The following is an 18,820-nucleotide window of genomic DNA, read 5'->3' on the forward strand; positions in this document are numbered from 1 at the left end:
TCACGTGTTTGAGTCGATGTGAAGACGACTGTTGTTGTTGTTGTTCATGTCTGCAGGAAATAAAGCTGGATTACAGCTGACAGCCTTACAAGATGTATAGAGACAGTGGTCCTCATTCATCCAACTGTCGTACCATCAAATCTGATCTGAAAGTGTTTGTTCTCTCATTTCAACACTAAAGAATTGATCAGTTCATCTTTGTCAGAGCTCTAAGATCAGTCTGACTGAAGCCTGCAAATCACTGGCTCTGATTTCACAGAACCATCATTACGTTTAGTAACCATGTAGTCTTTATACAGACCAGAACCTCTGCTGAAGTCCAGGAATCACATCTTTATATCTGTACATCACTTATTTTGTTTCCTCCAAATATTTTCAATGACAGCCTCCATTTTTATTTGTCAAATGATATTTCAAAAGCAGATAAGATGTTGATCAACACACAGTATCTGACTGAAATATATTAGTGTATGTTTGTGTCTAGGTTCTCCGATTCTAAAGGTCATACTGTCACATTGACTGGAATCCAGAAGATGAGAGGTTGTGTGGAGGAAGAAGACAAATCAGAGTCTCCAACATCCATCTGTGTGTCCAAACATTTTCCTACAGACTTCAGTGATGAAGCTGGACCTTCAGACTTAAAGTAAGAGACTGTTTCTACTGAAAGCAGAAATGCAGTTTTGTAATTTACCTTAATGTGAACAGGAACATTTGCATCTCTCAATCATATATTTACCTGAAAAGGGAACTTGATTTTCCCTTCCAAGAAATTTTCTGGGTAATATATATTTGCCAAAAACTTGGGGTGTAAATATTAATATTGCTCAGCAATGTTTGTGCTTTGGGATGCACCACAAGTGCCCACTTCATGTAAATTAACTCATAGCTGGATTGGAAAGTCCAGCAGATGATTAAGAGCTTGGTGGTTGTGTTGAGTTATCTTCAGTGAAGAGATAGTCTGATTATTTGAACCCTCTTCATGAGACCAGAATAGTCCAGATAACTGCTGTGTTTGTATTTATTCCTACAGGGTGGAGGACAGACGAAGCAGCGCTACACCTGACAGACATGAAGGATGTGAGTGTTCGGACTGTGACCAGTTCAAAGTGCGATTATGACGTGACAAAATTCACATCTAAAGACTAGTTTAGATTGTGTCTGTGGATCCCTGTGAAGTCTGTTTCTGACTAAGTTCTGCCCATCGGTTTTTATTCCACTTTGAATGCACCATGGTGCGTTCACTCACTTATCAGGGATTCAGAGTGAAAATAGCCCTAAGTTAAAACAACACGGGAGGCTGTGTTGGTGGTGTGATGTTAAGGTACAGGTGAGACAGGAAAGACCTTCCCAAAAGTCCAATCACATGTTTGAAGGTTTATCAGACATCAAAATGCTACACCGCGGTTTGTAATACTCAGACAGGATTTTACATCCCTGGAAAGTTATCATGGTGGAAGCTTTTTATCTTTTGTGTGTTTCCATGTATGTGATTTGTCAACACAGCTTCTTGCTGGATGACATAATGTTTCGGTGCAGCGATAGTCGAGCCAGGTTCAACTTTTTTGCTGGACGAGCCTGCATTGTGTTTCTGGAGCTCACTGTATTGCCGGACTGGCTTCATTCAGATGAATTAGAGGGCTGCATTTTTCCACACGGAGCTAATGTCTGAAGGTCTGAACATAGCCTTAAAAAGTGCCGGATCCATCTTTGTCAGAGCCCTAATATCAGTCTCAAGCTAGTCTTGGAAATTTCCAACATTCAGTTGCACTGTGCCTCAGGAACCATTGTGATAACACAGTCTTTAAAGCAGGGTTTGACGTTTTTTAAAAATATGACAGAGTTAGATGTTCAGATATATATGTCTCTCATGTCTGTACAGTACACACAAAGCTAAAGCCAACAGTCAGTTAGCTTAGCTTATCTTAACATAAAATCTGAAAACTCCCCATACAGTGGGAGATTTTTGTACAGATTAAACAAATGAGATATAATGTGTTAATCAGTGAGCATTAGAGGTGCTAGTAGGCGGATTTTATTAATTTTGGACTGAGCCATTTTCTCTGTTTTATATCATTGTGAATGCAATATTTTGGGGTTTTGGTCTGTTGGTCTGACAAAACAAAACAAGACATCACCTTGCACTCTGGGGAACTATAATAGACATTCATTTCTGATCTATTTTGACTGTTGGGGAAGATGATGTGTTGCCTCACTGGAAGAAGGTCTTCAGTTTGAATTTCAGTAATTTCTTTGTTGGTTTGGATTTTCTCTTTATGTTCAAATGTCCAAAGACATGAAGTGATAATTTAAATTGTTTTGTTGATGGTTTGTGCAAAACAAAACAGTTTTTCCCACTGCAATGATCGAAATAATAGAATAAAAACATACTTAATGGAGACTTTGTACATTTAAATTTGGTTTTTGGGTAAAGTTTTTGTTTGACTTTGGTCTTGACTAAAACATGACTGTGCTTGGTCTGAAACTTTTTACAGTATTTCTTTGCCATTTCCACTTTATTGGAGGGTTTTCCAGTAGACACTAACAGGAGACATGTGGAGAAAGTCTCTATCCAGCCTTAAACTGAGACTTTGTGTTACAGCTTTCTGTATGTGTCCTAGCCCACTGGGCCACAAGGGTATCCAGAAGTGAGTTTAACATCTGCTGTGTGTCTCTTTTTCCACATCCGATGGCTCTAATCTCCCACCAGATTCATCCACATCCAACACAACCCTTGATGTGTCCGAGGACAACAGAGAAGATCCGCTGAATCCTGATGATCCAGAGAGGTTGAAGCAGCAGCAGCAGCAGCTTGCTGGAGAGAATCTGACTGGGACAAATCACTGGAAGGTAGAGTCAATACAAATGACCATTTTTCACTTTAACATGTTTATTTATTTGTTATTGATCAGACTCAGGTTGCTCCATAGGTTAATACTCCTTATGTCTAAACTCCAAACATGATTTCCTGCGACCTGTATTACCTTCAAGCCCTCTTTTCCTCTCCAATCACTCTTCACTCCTTCCTCCTCCATCAGAAACTCCTTCTAATTCATTTCTACCTCCTCATCTGTGAAACCAACAGCTGCTGTCCAGTGTATTCCTGCAGGATCATTTCACTGGAGAATGTAAAGTCACTGAGCAACTGATCATTTATGCATGTGGACTAGTGATAATAAAATGATGAAAAAACAGTAAAGAGTGCAAGTGGAGTAGAAACTGAAGGAGTGAGGATCCTGTCAGCTGTATGACTGTGAGAGCGAGGTCAGTTTCTGTAACTTATGTTGTCACTTTCTCCATTTTAGGACTTCACACCCAAAGTGCTGACTGAGTCTGCAAACATTTCATACAGGTAACCAAAACATGAGATGCAGAATATTTCAACCTTCAACCTCGTCACCTCTTTCAGACAGTTCAGACTCAACTGTTGTTTCAACTCCTTTTAGTGATTACACATCACTTTTAAGACTTTTCATACTCTTCATACTCCTGCAGCTGCTGCTTCACTCACATCTTGTCCAGCAGTTCAGTTTGGTTTACACCTTTTTAAGCACTGCAGCAGTATCAGCACGTTTTCTTCAAGCAAATTCATTCTTTCGTTTTTATTCATTCAAACCAGGAAAAAAGCTGGATGAGTTTGTGTTTGTGTAATCAGCTCCTCTGTGTCCTACAGGTTCAAGTGTCCTGGTCCAGGTGTGTTCAGGTGTTCTTTGACTAGACTGGTGTTTGATATGGCTCAGAAGGCGGAGCTGCTGTACAGGACTGTCCAATGGGATGACAGTCGCCTACAACCAGCTGGCAAGATGGCTGCAGGGCCGCTGTTCAACATCCAGAGTCCTGACGGTGCTGTCAGTCAGCTCCATCTGCCACACTGTGAAACCATGGATGGTGAGCTGATTATTGTGCTTTGTGAGTTTTATTAAAATAACAATAAAACAACAAGAAGCCTGTTAGTGCACCGGCACAAACAGGCTTCCAACCCACCAACACTGACAGCTGTGTTGGATAAATTGCCCGACCGGGGAAACTGTTTAATTCTTGTTACTAAAATAAATCTGTGTTTTCACAGCTCCACTCCCTGAAGGTGTGCTGTCTGTCGTCCACATCACTGATGATGGAATGAGCATCTTGCAACCGTTGGAGATTACAGACACTCATGTGGTTGTGAACGTCCCTCACTTCTCTGCCTTTGGCCTGGTCTGGGATGTTGTTAAGAGGTTTCTGAACATCACGCTACCAATCAGTGGCCAGGTTCTGCTGTTCCTCCGACCTATGGACGAATGTCTTCAAAAACTCAATGTATTTCTGCTGCAGGACAACATTCCTTTGACAGAGGTAAAACTATCTTTCATACATTATGTGCTTACCATCAGCCTGAATTATGTTTTAAACCTCCACAACAGACTCAACAGTCAGCCACGCCTCACTCCTCTATACCTGTTATCAAACCTTCTTGAGCCATGGTAAGAAAGTATGATTGCCCAATATGAACTGGAAATCTTCAGGTTGCTCTTTCGTGTAGAGTTATCTCTAGAGTGCGTTCTTGTCTGCCATAGTGTCACTTCAGATACCACCACCGTGTGGTAGCGTGTTGCTGCCACCATGACAAATTTATTTGCTCAGTTTCTTGTTGTAAACTTTTCTTTTTTAACAAGATATTTTTCATGTTATTCTGAGATATTTTCTCAGAATTACATTTTTACAAGAAACTTCTTGTTCTAATTATATAACTTTATCTATGTTTTCAACGTAGAACTGCTTCTTCAGGATCTCCTGGACAGATAAAAAGGGAAAACCTTTATAAACATTACAGTGTTATACGCTGCCACCACAGTGATGGAGACTTGTTTACTTCCACACACAACTCATTAAGATTTGTCTATAAATGTCCAGTATGTACAATAACAGAATATGAATAGTGCAGAGAAGTCATTGTCTACCTATCTGAGAATAAACGCCATAATAAAAATGCCCTGTCACCGAAGGTTGAAGGCCAACAAGGAGAAGCTCAGTACATCGAGATCTCTTCCAAATGTAAGCTCAGAAGTGGTCAAAGTTACAGTGTTCACTGTGAACCTGAGGCATCCACAATACAGCCTGAGGTGAGTCAGTTCTGATACACTTCTTATGATTACAAAGTTAATTATTATATGTACAATTTTGGAAAATAGATTCAGGATCAGAGTACTATATAAAATTTTTTACAACAGGTATGAAAATGATGCTTTGCTACTGGTTTTCAGCATGAGGAATTTTGCCCAACGTATGGATCAAATTTCCACCCAACATTTGAGGTTTTCCTCTCTACAAACCCAGAGAAAGTGACTTTGATGGTCCAAGACCAGGAGAGGTCACAAGTGTGGAAACGTGTTGTGTATCTGAGAGGTAAAGCTTTCACTCTGCTGCAGCAGCACTTCACCTCCACCAGACATTATTGCTCTAATAATGAATCAAAGATCCACTTTTTAAGAAAGCAAAAAGATGTATTTAGGTACATCTATCTGGATGAAAAAATATTTGGTCCGCTGAATGATGGAAAAGATTTTTAACCCATTTCCTTTCTAAATCAAAACAAAGATGGCTACCTGGATAGGAGGCTTAGTTGAAATTTGGGAAAATGGTTGAAAGTCTTTTTTATCATTCAGTGGATTAAATGTTTTCATCCAGATGGTTAGAAGAGTGTTCGAGGATTCTTGAAATACATCATCGTTATAAACGACGACAGTTTCTCAAACATCACAGATCAATTATCTTTATGCTTTATGCTTTATGGATTGATTTTTTTGCAGACTCTTACATCTAATGTCTTAAATGAGGATTTTTCTTTGACATTTTTTTTTTGTAAAGAAGTTGTTTCTGAATTGCCGGCTACCTGGATAGCCACTCCCCGTCTCCTGCCTTGTGGAGATCTTGTTTAAATGTTCATCATTTCCAAACGGTCTCAGTTTAAAAGTGACTGTTGGGTGATTAAACAACAGTCTTTTCTCTGGTTATCTTCCAGGTCCAAGAAGGGAAAATCTACAGAGGACTCTCCCAGCAGGGGACATCGTCTCAGCACAGGTAAACACTCTTGGAAGTTGACATTAAAAAGCAGCATCCAGCCTGCATGTATAAACCTACCTCTCTAAAGTTCTTTTTATTACCAACAAAAAGAAAGTGGGAGTTTGTTAATCCTGAGATGAGGGAAACTCTGGGTTTTCAGTTCCAGAAAGAGAGCTAGCTTAAACTCGGAGTAGTTACCACGGTAACTGACTCTGTGAAGCTAACCTGCTTGCTGGCAGGTTTTCTTCAACAAACACTGAGTTTCTCTCTGTCTCCTCCCTCTTAGAGTTTCATTTCCTCATTCATTCAGTCTGTATCAAAGCGTGTATCGAAGTGCGTTAATTAGTGCAGGTTTATTGTCTGTCAGAATCTAAATCCTGGTTGGATATTAGTTTAGTTACTCTGGACTTTCTAAAATTACTGCTTTTATGCACATCAGTCATTTATTTGAACAGCGGGTTTTGCTGTCACGTTCAAATATACCACAGTGTGAATTCAGCCTCAGCTCAGAATCAAACCTCTGCATGTCCTTCTGTTATAACACTGTGACACAAGACAGCTGTCAGTTTATCAGAGCAGCTCCTGCACTGAAATGTTTACTGCACATAATGTGTAATCTCAGTTTAAATCTAAAAAAATCGGTGTGAAGCTTTGGACACGTAGGATCAATGGATATTTATCTCTATCACTCATGATGTGATTGGTTGCACTGATGGAACATTATTCCTATAATATTGGAGATTATATGTTAATATTTCTGATTGAACAGGATCAAACAGCATCAAGAAAGCTGTTGAGACAAGATACAAATAGACGTCTAAAAGTCTTACTACTTTACTATTACTACTGTACTTTAACCTTGACGCCTTTTCAAGTGCAAATCAAACACATTGTTACTGGATCAGACTGTGAGTTTACAGTCATGTCTCTATGTCTTTGATCTATATATTCTTTAAATCTTGAACTATATTTTTCATCTTCAGTTGCTGCCTCCTGTGTTTTATCCCCGTCAGATTAAAGCTGAACTAATATATTTAAAATGTAATGTAGCTGCAGCCTGATACACAGTCAGATTCCACTTTATCATCATTAAGGAAATGCAAGTCTGGTAAATGATGAATTAATGGACGACACTGAATAAAACTGTTAACTTATTGACACTTTTTAGCACTCTGACTCAGGCTCTTTTTTTGAAGATAAATGTGCACTGTCTGCATACACATGCATTAATATCTCTACGTCCACTTGATTAAAATGGAGGCTCTGCCTTTATTTACCTGTTGCCATGGTGAATTGTAGTATCGGAGCTCCATTGATGATGATGTCTTTTTTCATTCATCATGTACGCGCTTAACTCAGAATGAACATACTCAGACCAAAAAAAACTGACTCTAATCAGCTGTTCTGAAATCAAAAACTCTTGAGTTCCCTATCTCGGGCTTAATCAACTCAGATTTCAGAGTTAGACTCAGAGTTTGTTAAGCCTGCTTTCTGAAACAGGCCCCAGAGTTCACTGAACCACAACTAACAGGTTAGTGGTGAAAGCAGAAGACTAAGGCTGCATCCACACTAATACGTTTTCGTTTTAAAGCGCATAACTTTTGCTATATTTACACCTTGAATCCACACTACTCGGTGTTTTCAAACCCCTAAAACATAAACTTTTGAAAATTGCTGCTGACTCTGTTTTAGTTTGAAAACTAGAGGATTGCATTTTAGTCTGGATGGGTGGAAATGGAGACTTTTGACAATGATGATGTAGGGCCGGTTTTTACAAGGGTGTAAAGCATGCATTGCACCCTCAGTTTAATATTTTGCACCCTCGAATTTGAACAATAAATGCCAACTGCAGCATGGTAGGTCTCTATGCGCACATTTAGTTCATGTGTGTGCAGCAGTGCAATGTGCCAATCACAGTTAAAAGTTAAAAAGCTAAAGTAAAGTTATCAGTCCTGCTGACTTCAGATGCTGCAGGGATTTAATGAAGTGAAGGAGAAGCTTTTCATACAGTAGAAACAGCTGTGGACAACAGATACTGTAACAATCACCCACATTCATTTATACATCACTGCACACTGATTTACTGACTTTCCTACTTTTTTATCAATGTTTACACTGGCCCAGTGTATGTTAATGGTCATGTGATATGTGTTTTCAGGTGTGTTGATATGGACAGAGATTATTTCTGAAATGGTGCTGAAACACTCATGTGGACAGCGATCATTTTCGTTTTAAAAGGAAAACATTCTACAGGCAGACAGACAGAAACACAGCTGTTCTCTTATCAATGTTCTCTGATTTTACCAGACAGCCGAGATGAAGAAGATGGACCTCCTCAACATTCTGGAGCATTTAAAAGATGATGAATTCAAGACCTTCAAGTGGCACCTGAAGGAGGAAAAGGTGGATGACATTGAACCCATCAACGTGAGCCAGCTGGAGGAGGCAGCGATGCGGGACGTGGTGGATCTGATGGTGCAGAAATATGGATTTGCTGGAGCTGTGACGGTGATGAAGAGTACTTTAAAGAAAATCAGCAGGAATGATCTGGTGATGAAGTTGTGAAACATCGGCTCAGCAGCAGAAGGTCAGTCACAGTTAGAGACAAACATGACATCACAGCCAGACAGAGAAATGTTTTTATATCACATCATATCAATTTGACATGTTTCAGCTTGTCTGCATACAGACAGCAGATCTGTCTGACAGAGGACTCGATAATGACAGACATCACTGAGATATTCTTGAGATATTATTCTTGATCAACTGTCTTGCAGACAAAGTCCTAAAAATATAACATTTCAATCTTGTTCCAGTCTTGCATCATTTTGAAGAAAAGTCATTTTAATTTTTCCAGAAAAAAATAATTAAAATTGTGGATTATCCCCAAGCTTCAAAAAATATTTTTATAGCACATTGTTCGGCCCCAGTCTGAACCACAGACCTGATGGTGGCACTAGAGGAAAGGTTTGATAATCACTAAAGTCAGTAGGAGTTATCTTCTAACCCATCTAATGGTTGTTGAGATATACTGACATTGTCATCCATAAAGCGGCTTACTTGACAAAAAACAACATTTTGACTTTTCCCTCTGAGGTCAGAGAACCTGATGTGACTGAATCACAAAGTAATATACAGATTCCTGATGTTCTTCAGAGCTGAGAGCTGCTCTGAACATCTGAGACACATTGACATGAATTTATTCTGAACTTATAGAAACATAAGATGTGGTCTGATGTCAAAAAAAGCCAAATATTACCTTGTTGCTGCCTCTCTAATGTCTCAGATTTTCTTCTTCTTTGCTTTTTTCTATCATTGTAAACTGAATATCTTTGAGTTTTGGACAAAACTAGACATTTTAAGATGTCAACAGCATTCAAACAATTAGCTCTAAATCAGAGCTCCTGCTGCTGCTCTGTGGGTGCAGTTTAAATCTTGCAGCATTTATATTTTGGTCCTGTTCTTGTCACCTCTATAAGCTCTTAGCTGGTTATTGAACACAAGTACTTCATCTTCCAGGTCCTGGTCCTGGTCCTGGTCCTGTACTTTGACTGTCCCTGCAGGAATGAAGCTGATGTCTGTTCAGAGAAACCATCAGGTCATAACTGATGATGAAATGGAGTTTGCCGGCAGAGAGACTCTGACTGGGCCATGTTACTGGGAGGTAGAGTGGAGAGGAGAGCTTCATCCAGCAGTGACTGACAGAGGAATCAGAAGAAGTGCAGATGAGTCTCAGTGCTGCAGTCTGAACTGGTCTGAGAACAGCTCCACTGTCACACACAAAGTCAAGTCCACCATCATCCCTGTGTTTTCCTCTGGATCTGACAGAGTATCATCAGTGTATCTGGACTGCTCTGCTGCTGCTCTGTCCTTCTACACAGTCTCTGCAGACACACCCAGACTCCTCCACTCAACCACCTCCTCCACCCTCCTCCTGGACCTGAGTCTCAGTCTGGATTTTGGTCCATGTGGATCATCTCCAGCAGAGGCTTGTTTAGAAAGACTTTCCTGCCTTTGTATATAAGTTGTATATATGTTTTAAATGTGTATAAGTTTTAAATGTCTCTTTACTGTCAGACATGTGACCATCTGTATCTGTTGAAACCAGAGTGACACTGCAGATTATTGCAGAATCACTTGACACTATAACCGTTAATTTACAGGATTGTACATATCAGAGAATATTGACGTATATTATATATCAATATATAATATTGAGTAGGCTAGTAGTGTGATGCGTGAAACAAACATCCCTCAGGATTATGTGAGATCTGTCAAATAGAGGAATCAGTGCAGCATGTAATTTTTCACCGTCATAAATACTCTTGAGAAGGTGAAACATTAAAGAGGGAAATCAGGAAGCTTGAAGTGGAAGAAATGAGTCTAAAAATGTATTTGCCATCAGGTTAGTGAGTCTATTTCATTATATGAAAGAAACTGGGCTGATCAAAAGAAATTAGTGTTCAGTGAAATATAGGAGATGAGTCATAACATTTCTGATATGCAAGAATGTTTGTTGCTTCACATCTATGAGACTCTGTGTGTTTGTTCTGTTTCATTTAATTAAATAAAGATTAAACATGACAATTAACTTCAGTCTTTGTTGTTATTTAATAACCGCTAATAAATAAATCAATTAGAACAAAAGATTAACATTGAACCCTGTTAACAGTTAGCTAGTTTAGTCCAGTGGTTCCCAACCTAGGGGTCGGGCCCCTCCAAAGGGTCACCAGATAGATCTGAGGGGTCGTGAGATGATTAATGGGAGAGGAAAGAAGAAAAAACAAAGTTCTGATACACAAATCTGTTTTCAGGTTTTGGACTTTTTCTCTAATCTTTGATTTTTAGTGAAATATTGGATCATTTGAACATTTATTGAAATGAAACCATGTGAGAAGTTTAGAGGTAAAAATCACTATTTGGTGGAGCTGTTAACAACTCATCTGACATCTGAAAAAGAAAGTTGTATGAGAGAGAGTAGCTGCACCAAAATGAGCTCCTGAATACATCTCAAACTTGGACCTAAAAAGTGGAACATTTTGAAAAATAACCTTCAAATAATCTTCAGAAAGGACTTTAAAGGAGAGGTAACAGCATTAATCAGCAAGAATAGAAGAGGAAATATCATCTTTGGATATAACAACTAGCTAGCTGTCAACTGCTAACTTTTTGTTGTTTAGTTGAATATTTTGAATAAAGTTTGTGTGTTGATAGTAGCGAATAATAAAAAGTCAGACTCAGACCACGTCGTGTCTTCTGCAGATGAGAGACGAGCCCCCACCACTGCCAAGAGGTTCTCGTCTTGTATGTTTGTATTGTCGTTGATTCCACCCCCTGAGTACCCCCTTAATCGGGCCCCTGCCACTCTATTTGGCTGCCGGGAGTTTTAAAAGCCAGCAGCCTGTGTGTCCGTGAATGCGTCATGTTGTCGCACACTGTCAAGTTAACGATCAAGGTGATGTTTGTGTGTGTTTTTTTAATCTAGGTAGGAGGTAAAGTACAAATCGGCTGCATTAAAACGCAAAGAGCGCAAAGAGAGTAAGAAAAGCGGATCATCAAGCTAACGTTATTGCTAGCACTACTAGCCTGACAGCGGCTAACGGCCAGACTATCCAACCTCACTTTGCTGTGTGTTGAGCGGGACATAAACATCGACAAAGACAAAGTGGCACCATGAAGGAGAGGAGGATGAAGTTTTAAAAAGGGACCGTGATATGTACAAAGTTGGTTAACCTGTTGGGATTATTTTGTTCTATGGAGGATGGTGGAAAACACAAATGGACTAATTTACACTAAACTACAGCAGGCTGAGCAGCGACAACACTTGGTGAGTGAAACATGTCACTTCCATAACTTATGGTTAAGTTATATAATGAACTGGATCTTGTACTGGGACTGACAAGCCCGCCGAGGCTTTGAATAAGGTGGATTTCCCCAGTTTAGCATTTCTAAGTGGTTCAGTCACCTGTTGACTGTGTGGTTTGAGAATGAGCCTGTGCAGAAGCTGCTTGTTGCTTGTGAGAATTCATTCCTGCAGAAAACAAGAGTGAGTAAGTCGTGTATTTGATACATGCAGTGATACTTTATGACATGAACAAAAACTCATAAAGAATATACATAAAGAAATATGTGTGAGTCATGTATCTACAGTATGATATGTGCATTGTTTCTTTTTGATGAGAACATAAATATGCTGTCTAGATGCCATCTTAGAGTTTTCTAATTGAATGTAATGTGGTTTGTTGTATTACACCACTATGAAACACTCTGTTTTGATAAAATGACATGTTATCCTCCAGTATACCTTATTTCTTTATAATGACCTGTCTGACTTGTCCTCTGACCACACCACTGCTAGTATTAGTGCTTAGTTTCACACTTAATTTAGTTAACCTTGATAAATGTTTGAGGTCACAAGATGATAAAAAAGTATCATACAAAAAAAGAGCAATTTCTGTTCATTTATTCAGATTTTTCTCTAATTGCGCTGCTCTTTTCTTGGGAAATACTGAACGTTTTCACCTTTTCAGACCTCAACAAAGATACAAACATCCATAATTAGTCTCTTTCTTAACTTAAATGTTGGTTATGAAGAAATCAGTCATAATGTGAGATTAATGTGTTGTTTGACTCCATGTTTTCCGCATCTCGGCACCTGTCTGTGTCACTGCCTGTGGTGTTGTAGACTGTCTGCTTTGTGTTTGATTAGACAAACCGCTGTGTCTATTTTATATTTGAATAGGCCTTGTAGTGTTGTAGACCGCTGTGTCTATTTTATGTTGATGTTATTCCCGTGTAAGAAAGACATGGTACTGAGTCAGTGCATATTTCTTTATATCTTTCAGCAAATAATGCAGCAATCAGCCTGCAGGTGAGGTCAAGTGTCATTCATATTAGTGCAAAGTTTCACTACATCTTTGTTGTTTTTTTGATGAATTGTGTAATCGATTGTATTATTGCTGTTATTAACACACACCTCCTGACATCCACAGCCTGTCTCACCTGTTTCCAAGTTGTCAGATATAAAGACTGATATAATTCAGGCCTGCTGGTGGTAAATAAAGCTTATTTGTTCTCCACTTCTGGATTTTCAGTGTATTTCTTTTGACTATTCAGGTGTTTTGAATGTCCACCAGCTGCTGGATGCACCCAGGACTAAACTTTCTCTCCACAGCTTGTTCAATCTCAGCTCTTGGTGTAAACATTTGCATTATTACAGTAAGTGCATTAATGAGTCTGCTGTCTTTTGAGTTTTTCATCTTGTATTATTGCAGAAGAGATTACAGCCCCTGAACATGTTCCTGTTCATATCGACTGTCAGTGTTTCAACCAGCATCATTGTTTCATCATTGCATAAGTTGTTTCAGGTTTTTTTTGTGTAAAAATGCAAAACATTTAGCAGTAGTAGTGCTGATAATATAAAACTTATAAGACTGCTCTGTGATAGCTGATGTTTTTTTCTGTGGTGCTTTCAGGTGTTGTAGTAACTTGTGTCTTCTGAGTTTTGACACTCGGCTGAAGAACAGCAGCCTTTTTATTTGATGAAGCGACCAAATTTGTATTTTCCTTTTTAACTTTTAAACTCTAAAGGTAGTTAAAGGTCACTTTAACTTTTGACTGTTCTGAAAAGATGCAATCCTGAACGCCCTAATGTCGATTTTATCACACTAGCACGTGAATGCACCACAGAAATGACTCTCTTGTACACACTTTTAGTTCAGTCTTTCTTCAGCTGTACACAGTGTCATTGAAAGGGCACCTTCATAATGTAAAGACACTTTTTATTTTCATTTTCAGCATCTTTTAACAGCATTAAAACATATTAAAACATCTTTACTTCCTACAGTTCAGTGCTATTTGACTTTTAAAGCAAAGATTTAACATTGGTGAGTGTTAGTTATTGAAGAATTCATTCTTTATCGTACAAAATAAACACATTAGATTTATTGTCCACCTCATTCATTTCATATGTACAGAGTCTTCATACAGGCATACTGTTGAGACTTGTTGACTGTTGAGTCACCTGTGCAGGTACATCTCTGACTACATGTACACAAGGAAGCAGAAGGAGTTTACATGCAGCAGGTCAGTCAATCACAGCAATAGAATAACGCTGCCATCTGCTGGTGAAAGCAGGCTACTACTGAACAGTTTATCTGCTATTGGCTGCTCTTTGCTGTCAAGTTATTCTGAGAGATACCAGTCGGTACCAAACACCAGCCAATAGCTCTAATTCACAACAGACAGACTTACACATCACTGATTTGAAGGATAATCATGCTCTCAGTTGTGGAACAACATTTCCCATAATGCTTTAGGGGGATATAAACAGGAAGTAAAGCGTTGCCATGGATTCAGCGAGTTAGCTGTGAGCTACAAGTTGAACCCCGTTTTTTTTAGCCTATATTTGTTTACATGTTGACAAAATGGCGCCATCAAAAGTATCCCGATTTAGTTATTATCATTTCCTTTTTATTATCAGTTTGCATTGTAGCCATGAATCTACAGACATCACTGGATTACTTGATACTGAAGAAAACTTATGGGGAGCGACTTTTTTTAATTTCTAAGCAGATTTACGGACATTTATTCGCGATGCACATCACATATGATGATATCATCGGGGAGTGTAAGTCACGCTGAATCTAAAAATGTGTGTATTATGTCTGTGTGTTCAGATTTTACTGAGTCCTCTGGATTATTTAGTTTTTTCAATCAGTTAAAACTAATGAAAAATGCTGTTACAAGTTTCTAGAGGTCAGAGTAAAATTATATGTGACGGAGGAAAAGCAGCTTTACGCATTTGGGAAGCTGGAAGGAGGTGAAACTTCAGCTGTGCTGCTGCTGCCTCACTGTCACCACCAACAGCTGCAAGTGATCAATTAATTAAGCTGTAAAGAGGAAAATAAATATCTCTCCAGTTTTTGTTCAGTTTTCAGTAAAACTGTGCTGATGAACAAACAGTCCATTTGACTCTGTATCTCTGGTGTCTCATAAGCTTCACTGATCACATAAATACAGAAATGTGTAAACTATCTGGCAGTGATATTGTGCGACTGTTTCCTCAGATCAGGCCCTTCGTCTATGAACAAACAGACAGACACATTAGTGGAGATATTTGGAGGCGTTGAAGGTCATCAAGATGAAGTCCTGAGTGCTGTGAGTAACATCTAATCACAGCTGCCATCTGAAGAATAATCCACTAACACAGAAAAACTAGATGGCATTTAAGATGTGTTGTTGTTGTTTTTTTCATCCAACTGCAGGATTTTGATCTCTTGGGTGAATAAATGATGTCATGTGTGATGGACCACTCCCTAAAACTTTGGCGGATTAATTCAGAGAGAATGCAGAAAGCCGTTGGCGGATCTTACGAGTACAACCCCTCCAAGACCAACAGGTACAATCACACACAGAAGTGGGATTTTCATTGTAATGTTTTTTATAGTCCATTAATAACTCCTGGATTAAATCAATCTAATCAAATCTACATACTACCAATATTGGGATCTGTACATTCCTGTCTACAGATTGCAGGAAGTTTGCTGGCAACTGGACCATCTTACTGTTAGAACAGATGGAAAGAAAATTCATACTATCAACCTAAACAGAGACTTTAAAAAGCTGAAACACCACCCTCAAGGTCAGAATAGTTCATTCTCCTTCTCTGGTGAGATATGTGTTAAGTTAGCGTTAAGGATACATACAGTATAATAATATTTTGTAGGATTTTGTGTGTTATTTGAAAAGGGCCAGTTTGTCATATTCTTGTTGGTTCTGTGTCAATTCACCCTGAATTCAAGAAATGATGAAGAGGGATGTCTATGTTCCTATTATATGAACTGCAGTTTTGATTCACTCTAACCAAGTTGACAGAAATATTGATGTTTCGTGTGTGTGTGTCACAGGCCAGAGATTCAAAAAGTGTGTATTTGTGTGTTTGTGTGAGGAGATAAAAGATAGAATGTGAAAAAGAAAAAGTGCAAATCAGAGCTTTTTAAATGATGAAGGTTAACGAGCTGCATGTTTTTAGTTGTTCTGTTAATTCACTATAGTACAGTACAGAGTATTAACTCTTGAAACACAAAGCAGTTCTTTCTGTGTGTGTGTGTGTGTGTGTTATTCTACAGGGTTTTCTATGGGGTTGTTCTGTATTATTTTTATCAAATCAGACTCTCACTAACTAGTCTCACGTGCTTTTACCTACAAACTTCATTCAAATGTAAGAATGTGCAGCATCTTTATGAAATGTGCAGCATCTATTCAATTTAGCTGTTTTTAGTAATTAAAATATCAAAGTATCTTTCTTTTTTCTGTATGATGTCGCTCCCTCACACAGGTATACGGCTAATCTGACTCTCCACAGGAAAGCGTGTGATCACCAGGGCGGTGATGTGGGTCAGTGGTCTGTTGTGTCACAATAAAAAGTTCCCCAGCTCAATTAGCTCAGTGATTAACTTTCCCGCTGGCTGATTAAAAATGCTCCTGCCGTCACCCTTTACCGAGGCGCTGTCCTGACTATTGAAGCTGGTTCATTGGAAGAGTTTGGGGCTCTTGGTAATGAACTGAAACACCATCTGTCAGCTAAAGCAAGCACACTCACATTTCTCACAGAAAGTTACACCTTTTCTAGTTTATTGTTATTTTATATTATAATGTATTCATTCATGTATTTTTCCTGTGAAAATGTAAATGATAATTGAGTTTAATAATATGTCATTTATCTTTATCAATAATGTGACCTCATGAAGTTTATTTGGTTGGAGAAACAGTCTTAAGTTTATTGGAGGGAATGTCTTCTCACTCGCTGCAACCCAGAGAGGTCAGAGGTCAGGCTAACATCTAGATCAGCACAGCTACAGCAAGTAGGATTCAATATATTTATAGATTATTTATATATTTATAGAAACTTTATTGACAACTTTATGTTGTTTTGATCAGATGAGGTCAGACTGCTTAAAAGATTGGATTAAAATGTTATTAGTAAAACATCTTGTATTGGATTCACTTTGACGTCAGATTTCTTGCAGCACAAACATCGTCTGTATCACATTCATGACCCGAAAAAACCAAAACAAGCAGCTGCAGCACATTCAGTGTCTCCTAAAAGACCCAGTTGAGCTTTAGAGCTTGAAAATAAAGACATTTTTGGAAAGTGAGGATATTTTGTCTGCCCTTCCCTTCTTAAAGGGGCTCTTTAAGATCTGGTTTAGTGTGAAGGTTAGAATTGGGTAAGGGTCAGGTTAAGGGTCTGGGGTAGGCAATGAGTTGGGACAAGGTTAAGATAAGAAGCTATAGGGAATGTTTCAGGTTACTGCGAGTCCTCACAAGTATGGAAGTACAAGTGTGTGAGTGTGAATGTGCACCTCTGTGTGTGTTAGGACAACTCATTAAGTGTGTCGTCCTTCTGTAGAAGAATAAGGAGAGCAGGACACTATGCTGCAGTCTGCACTCAGCATGTCAGTCACACACAGCAGTCAGTAAACCATTTCCTGTTATGGGTGAGTGTATTCAGGTTTGTGTGTGTGAGAGAGAGAGATGCTACTATGCACTGTCTCCTTAGTGGAATAATTGAGTCTAGGACTTCTATTGACATATGTGTGGCACATAGGATATTAACATGCAATTGCCAACTTACTTGTGTTATTTTGTTTTATATATTTGCACTTTATTTTACACGTTAACAGACCCTCCATTCAATTTCATATATTTCTATTTATCTGGATGGACAATGTTAGGTTCAGTGAAGCCAGATAACTAAAAGATATCCTAGGTATGTTGAACTTGCTATTTTACACGTTAACAGACCCTCCATTCAATTTCATATATTTCTATTTGGAGTGTAAAAGGCAGGAGATCAGCTGGGGGTTTATAAGCTGTGAGCCTGCGCTGCATTCTTCAGTTGGCAGTTAACGTATAATCAGTAAAGCCACGGAGGATCAGCAGACTCACACTCTTTTTTCCATCTGTTCTTTCAGGTGTGTAAATGTCATGTAAACATTTATACAGTTTATCAGTTTTTCTATTTAATGTACTGTTATGTATTGTAGCGTGTAGTTTGTAGTTTGTCAGCGGTCTTTGCGCTAGCTTGGTGTCCTAAACTGGGACGAGTTGGCGCTAGCTTGGTGTCCTAAACTGGGACGAGTTGGCGCTAGCTTGCCGTTTACGATGATGGTTATCATCAAATTACACCTGTCAAAACGTCAAAGGGAGTCAGATGTAACGTTTGCTTGACTCCACTGATATATATGTATTTATAAGATTTAATGTTAGAGTGTTTTATAGTTTATATTTCTTTGTTTTATTAATTTTCTTCTAACGGTTAATAACGTTTATTTTCAGTTTGTTTCTAACGGTTAATAGAATGTAGACGGTTAGAGCCCGAACAGCTGATTAGCAGCGCTGTAGTTTACCGTTGCCAAGGCAACCACTCTATGGGCGTAACGTATGCATGCATGTAAAAAGAAACACACACACACACACTCATCCTCACACTGATAAATGGATGAAGGAATCTGTGGGCTACATTCACTGCGATCATTAATAAGACTCTCTTGGATTTGTGTTATTTGAATGGAAATGAATCATAGGATGACGTTTGGTTTCTGTCTCGGGGTGAAATGTGTGTGTTTCCATGAAGTGGAATTTGTTGGAGTGAGTTGTGGGACGACTGGAGACGACGAGGTTTTAATGAGCGCTTGTTTGATTTGTGAATTGGAAACTGGAAAGTCTTTTCTTCCTGCTGATTTGCTCTGTTTAGTAGTAAAGTAAATACTGCTTA

The 18,820-nt window shown here is 38.8% G+C and overlaps 1 protein-coding gene and 1 long non-coding RNA gene across 10 annotated transcripts; both read left to right on the forward strand.

Moving 5' to 3' along the window:
- The first annotated feature begins 533 nt into the window (after positions 1-533).
- On the forward strand, positions 534-10,630 carry LOC121892415 (NACHT, LRR and PYD domains-containing protein 1b allele 2-like). The gene is made up of 11 exons (XM_042405453.1): positions 534-643; positions 1,031-1,077; positions 2,708-2,847; positions 3,303-3,349; positions 3,671-3,885; positions 4,067-4,332; positions 4,983-5,099; positions 5,241-5,382; positions 5,999-6,057; positions 8,347-8,626; positions 9,559-10,630. Exons 1-10 carry the CDS (start codon positions 534-536, stop codon positions 8,602-8,604), a joined length of 1,401 nt encoding a protein of 466 aa, XP_042261387.1. The 3' UTR covers positions 8,605-8,626; positions 9,559-10,630.
- A 1,218-nt stretch (positions 10,631-11,848) lies between these two features.
- On the forward strand, positions 11,849-16,945 carry LOC121891877. 9 transcript variants are annotated; one of them, XR_006094196.1, is made up of 7 exons: positions 11,852-11,866; positions 12,885-12,910; positions 13,156-13,257; positions 15,108-15,198; positions 15,306-15,439; positions 15,570-15,682; positions 16,406-16,941. It is a non-coding gene; the product is annotated as an uncharacterized LOC121891877 (long non-coding RNA). The 9 variants fall into 9 exon arrangements; XR_006094193.1 differs by having other exon boundaries at positions 12,885-13,257; positions 16,406-16,945; XR_006094194.1 differs by lacking the exons at positions 11,852-11,866; positions 12,885-12,910; positions 13,156-13,257 and adding exons at positions 13,911-13,925; positions 14,016-14,124 and having other exon boundaries at positions 16,406-16,940.
- The last annotated feature ends 1,875 nt before the right edge of the window (positions 16,946-18,820 follow it).

The sequence above is a fragment of the Thunnus maccoyii genome, chromosome 24, assembly GCF_910596095.1.
Source record: "Thunnus maccoyii chromosome 24, fThuMac1.1, whole genome shotgun sequence".
NCBI lineage: Eukaryota > Metazoa > Chordata > Actinopteri > Scombriformes > Scombridae > Thunnus > Thunnus maccoyii.

Excerpts from the sequence above, each read along its gene's own strand:
- LOC121892415 (XM_042405453.1), top strand. The coding sequence starts at position 534 with ATGAGAGGTTGTGTGGAGGAAGAAGACAAATCAGAGTCTCCAACATCC. Across the intron at positions 644-1,030 it reads GCTGGACCTTCAGACTTAAA|GGTGGAGGACAGACGAAGCA; the intron begins GTAAGAGACTGT and ends TTATTCCTACAG. Across the intron at positions 5,383-5,998 it reads ACGTGTTGTGTATCTGAGAG|GTCCAAGAAGGGAAAATCTA; the intron begins GTAAAGCTTTCA and ends GTTATCTTCCAG.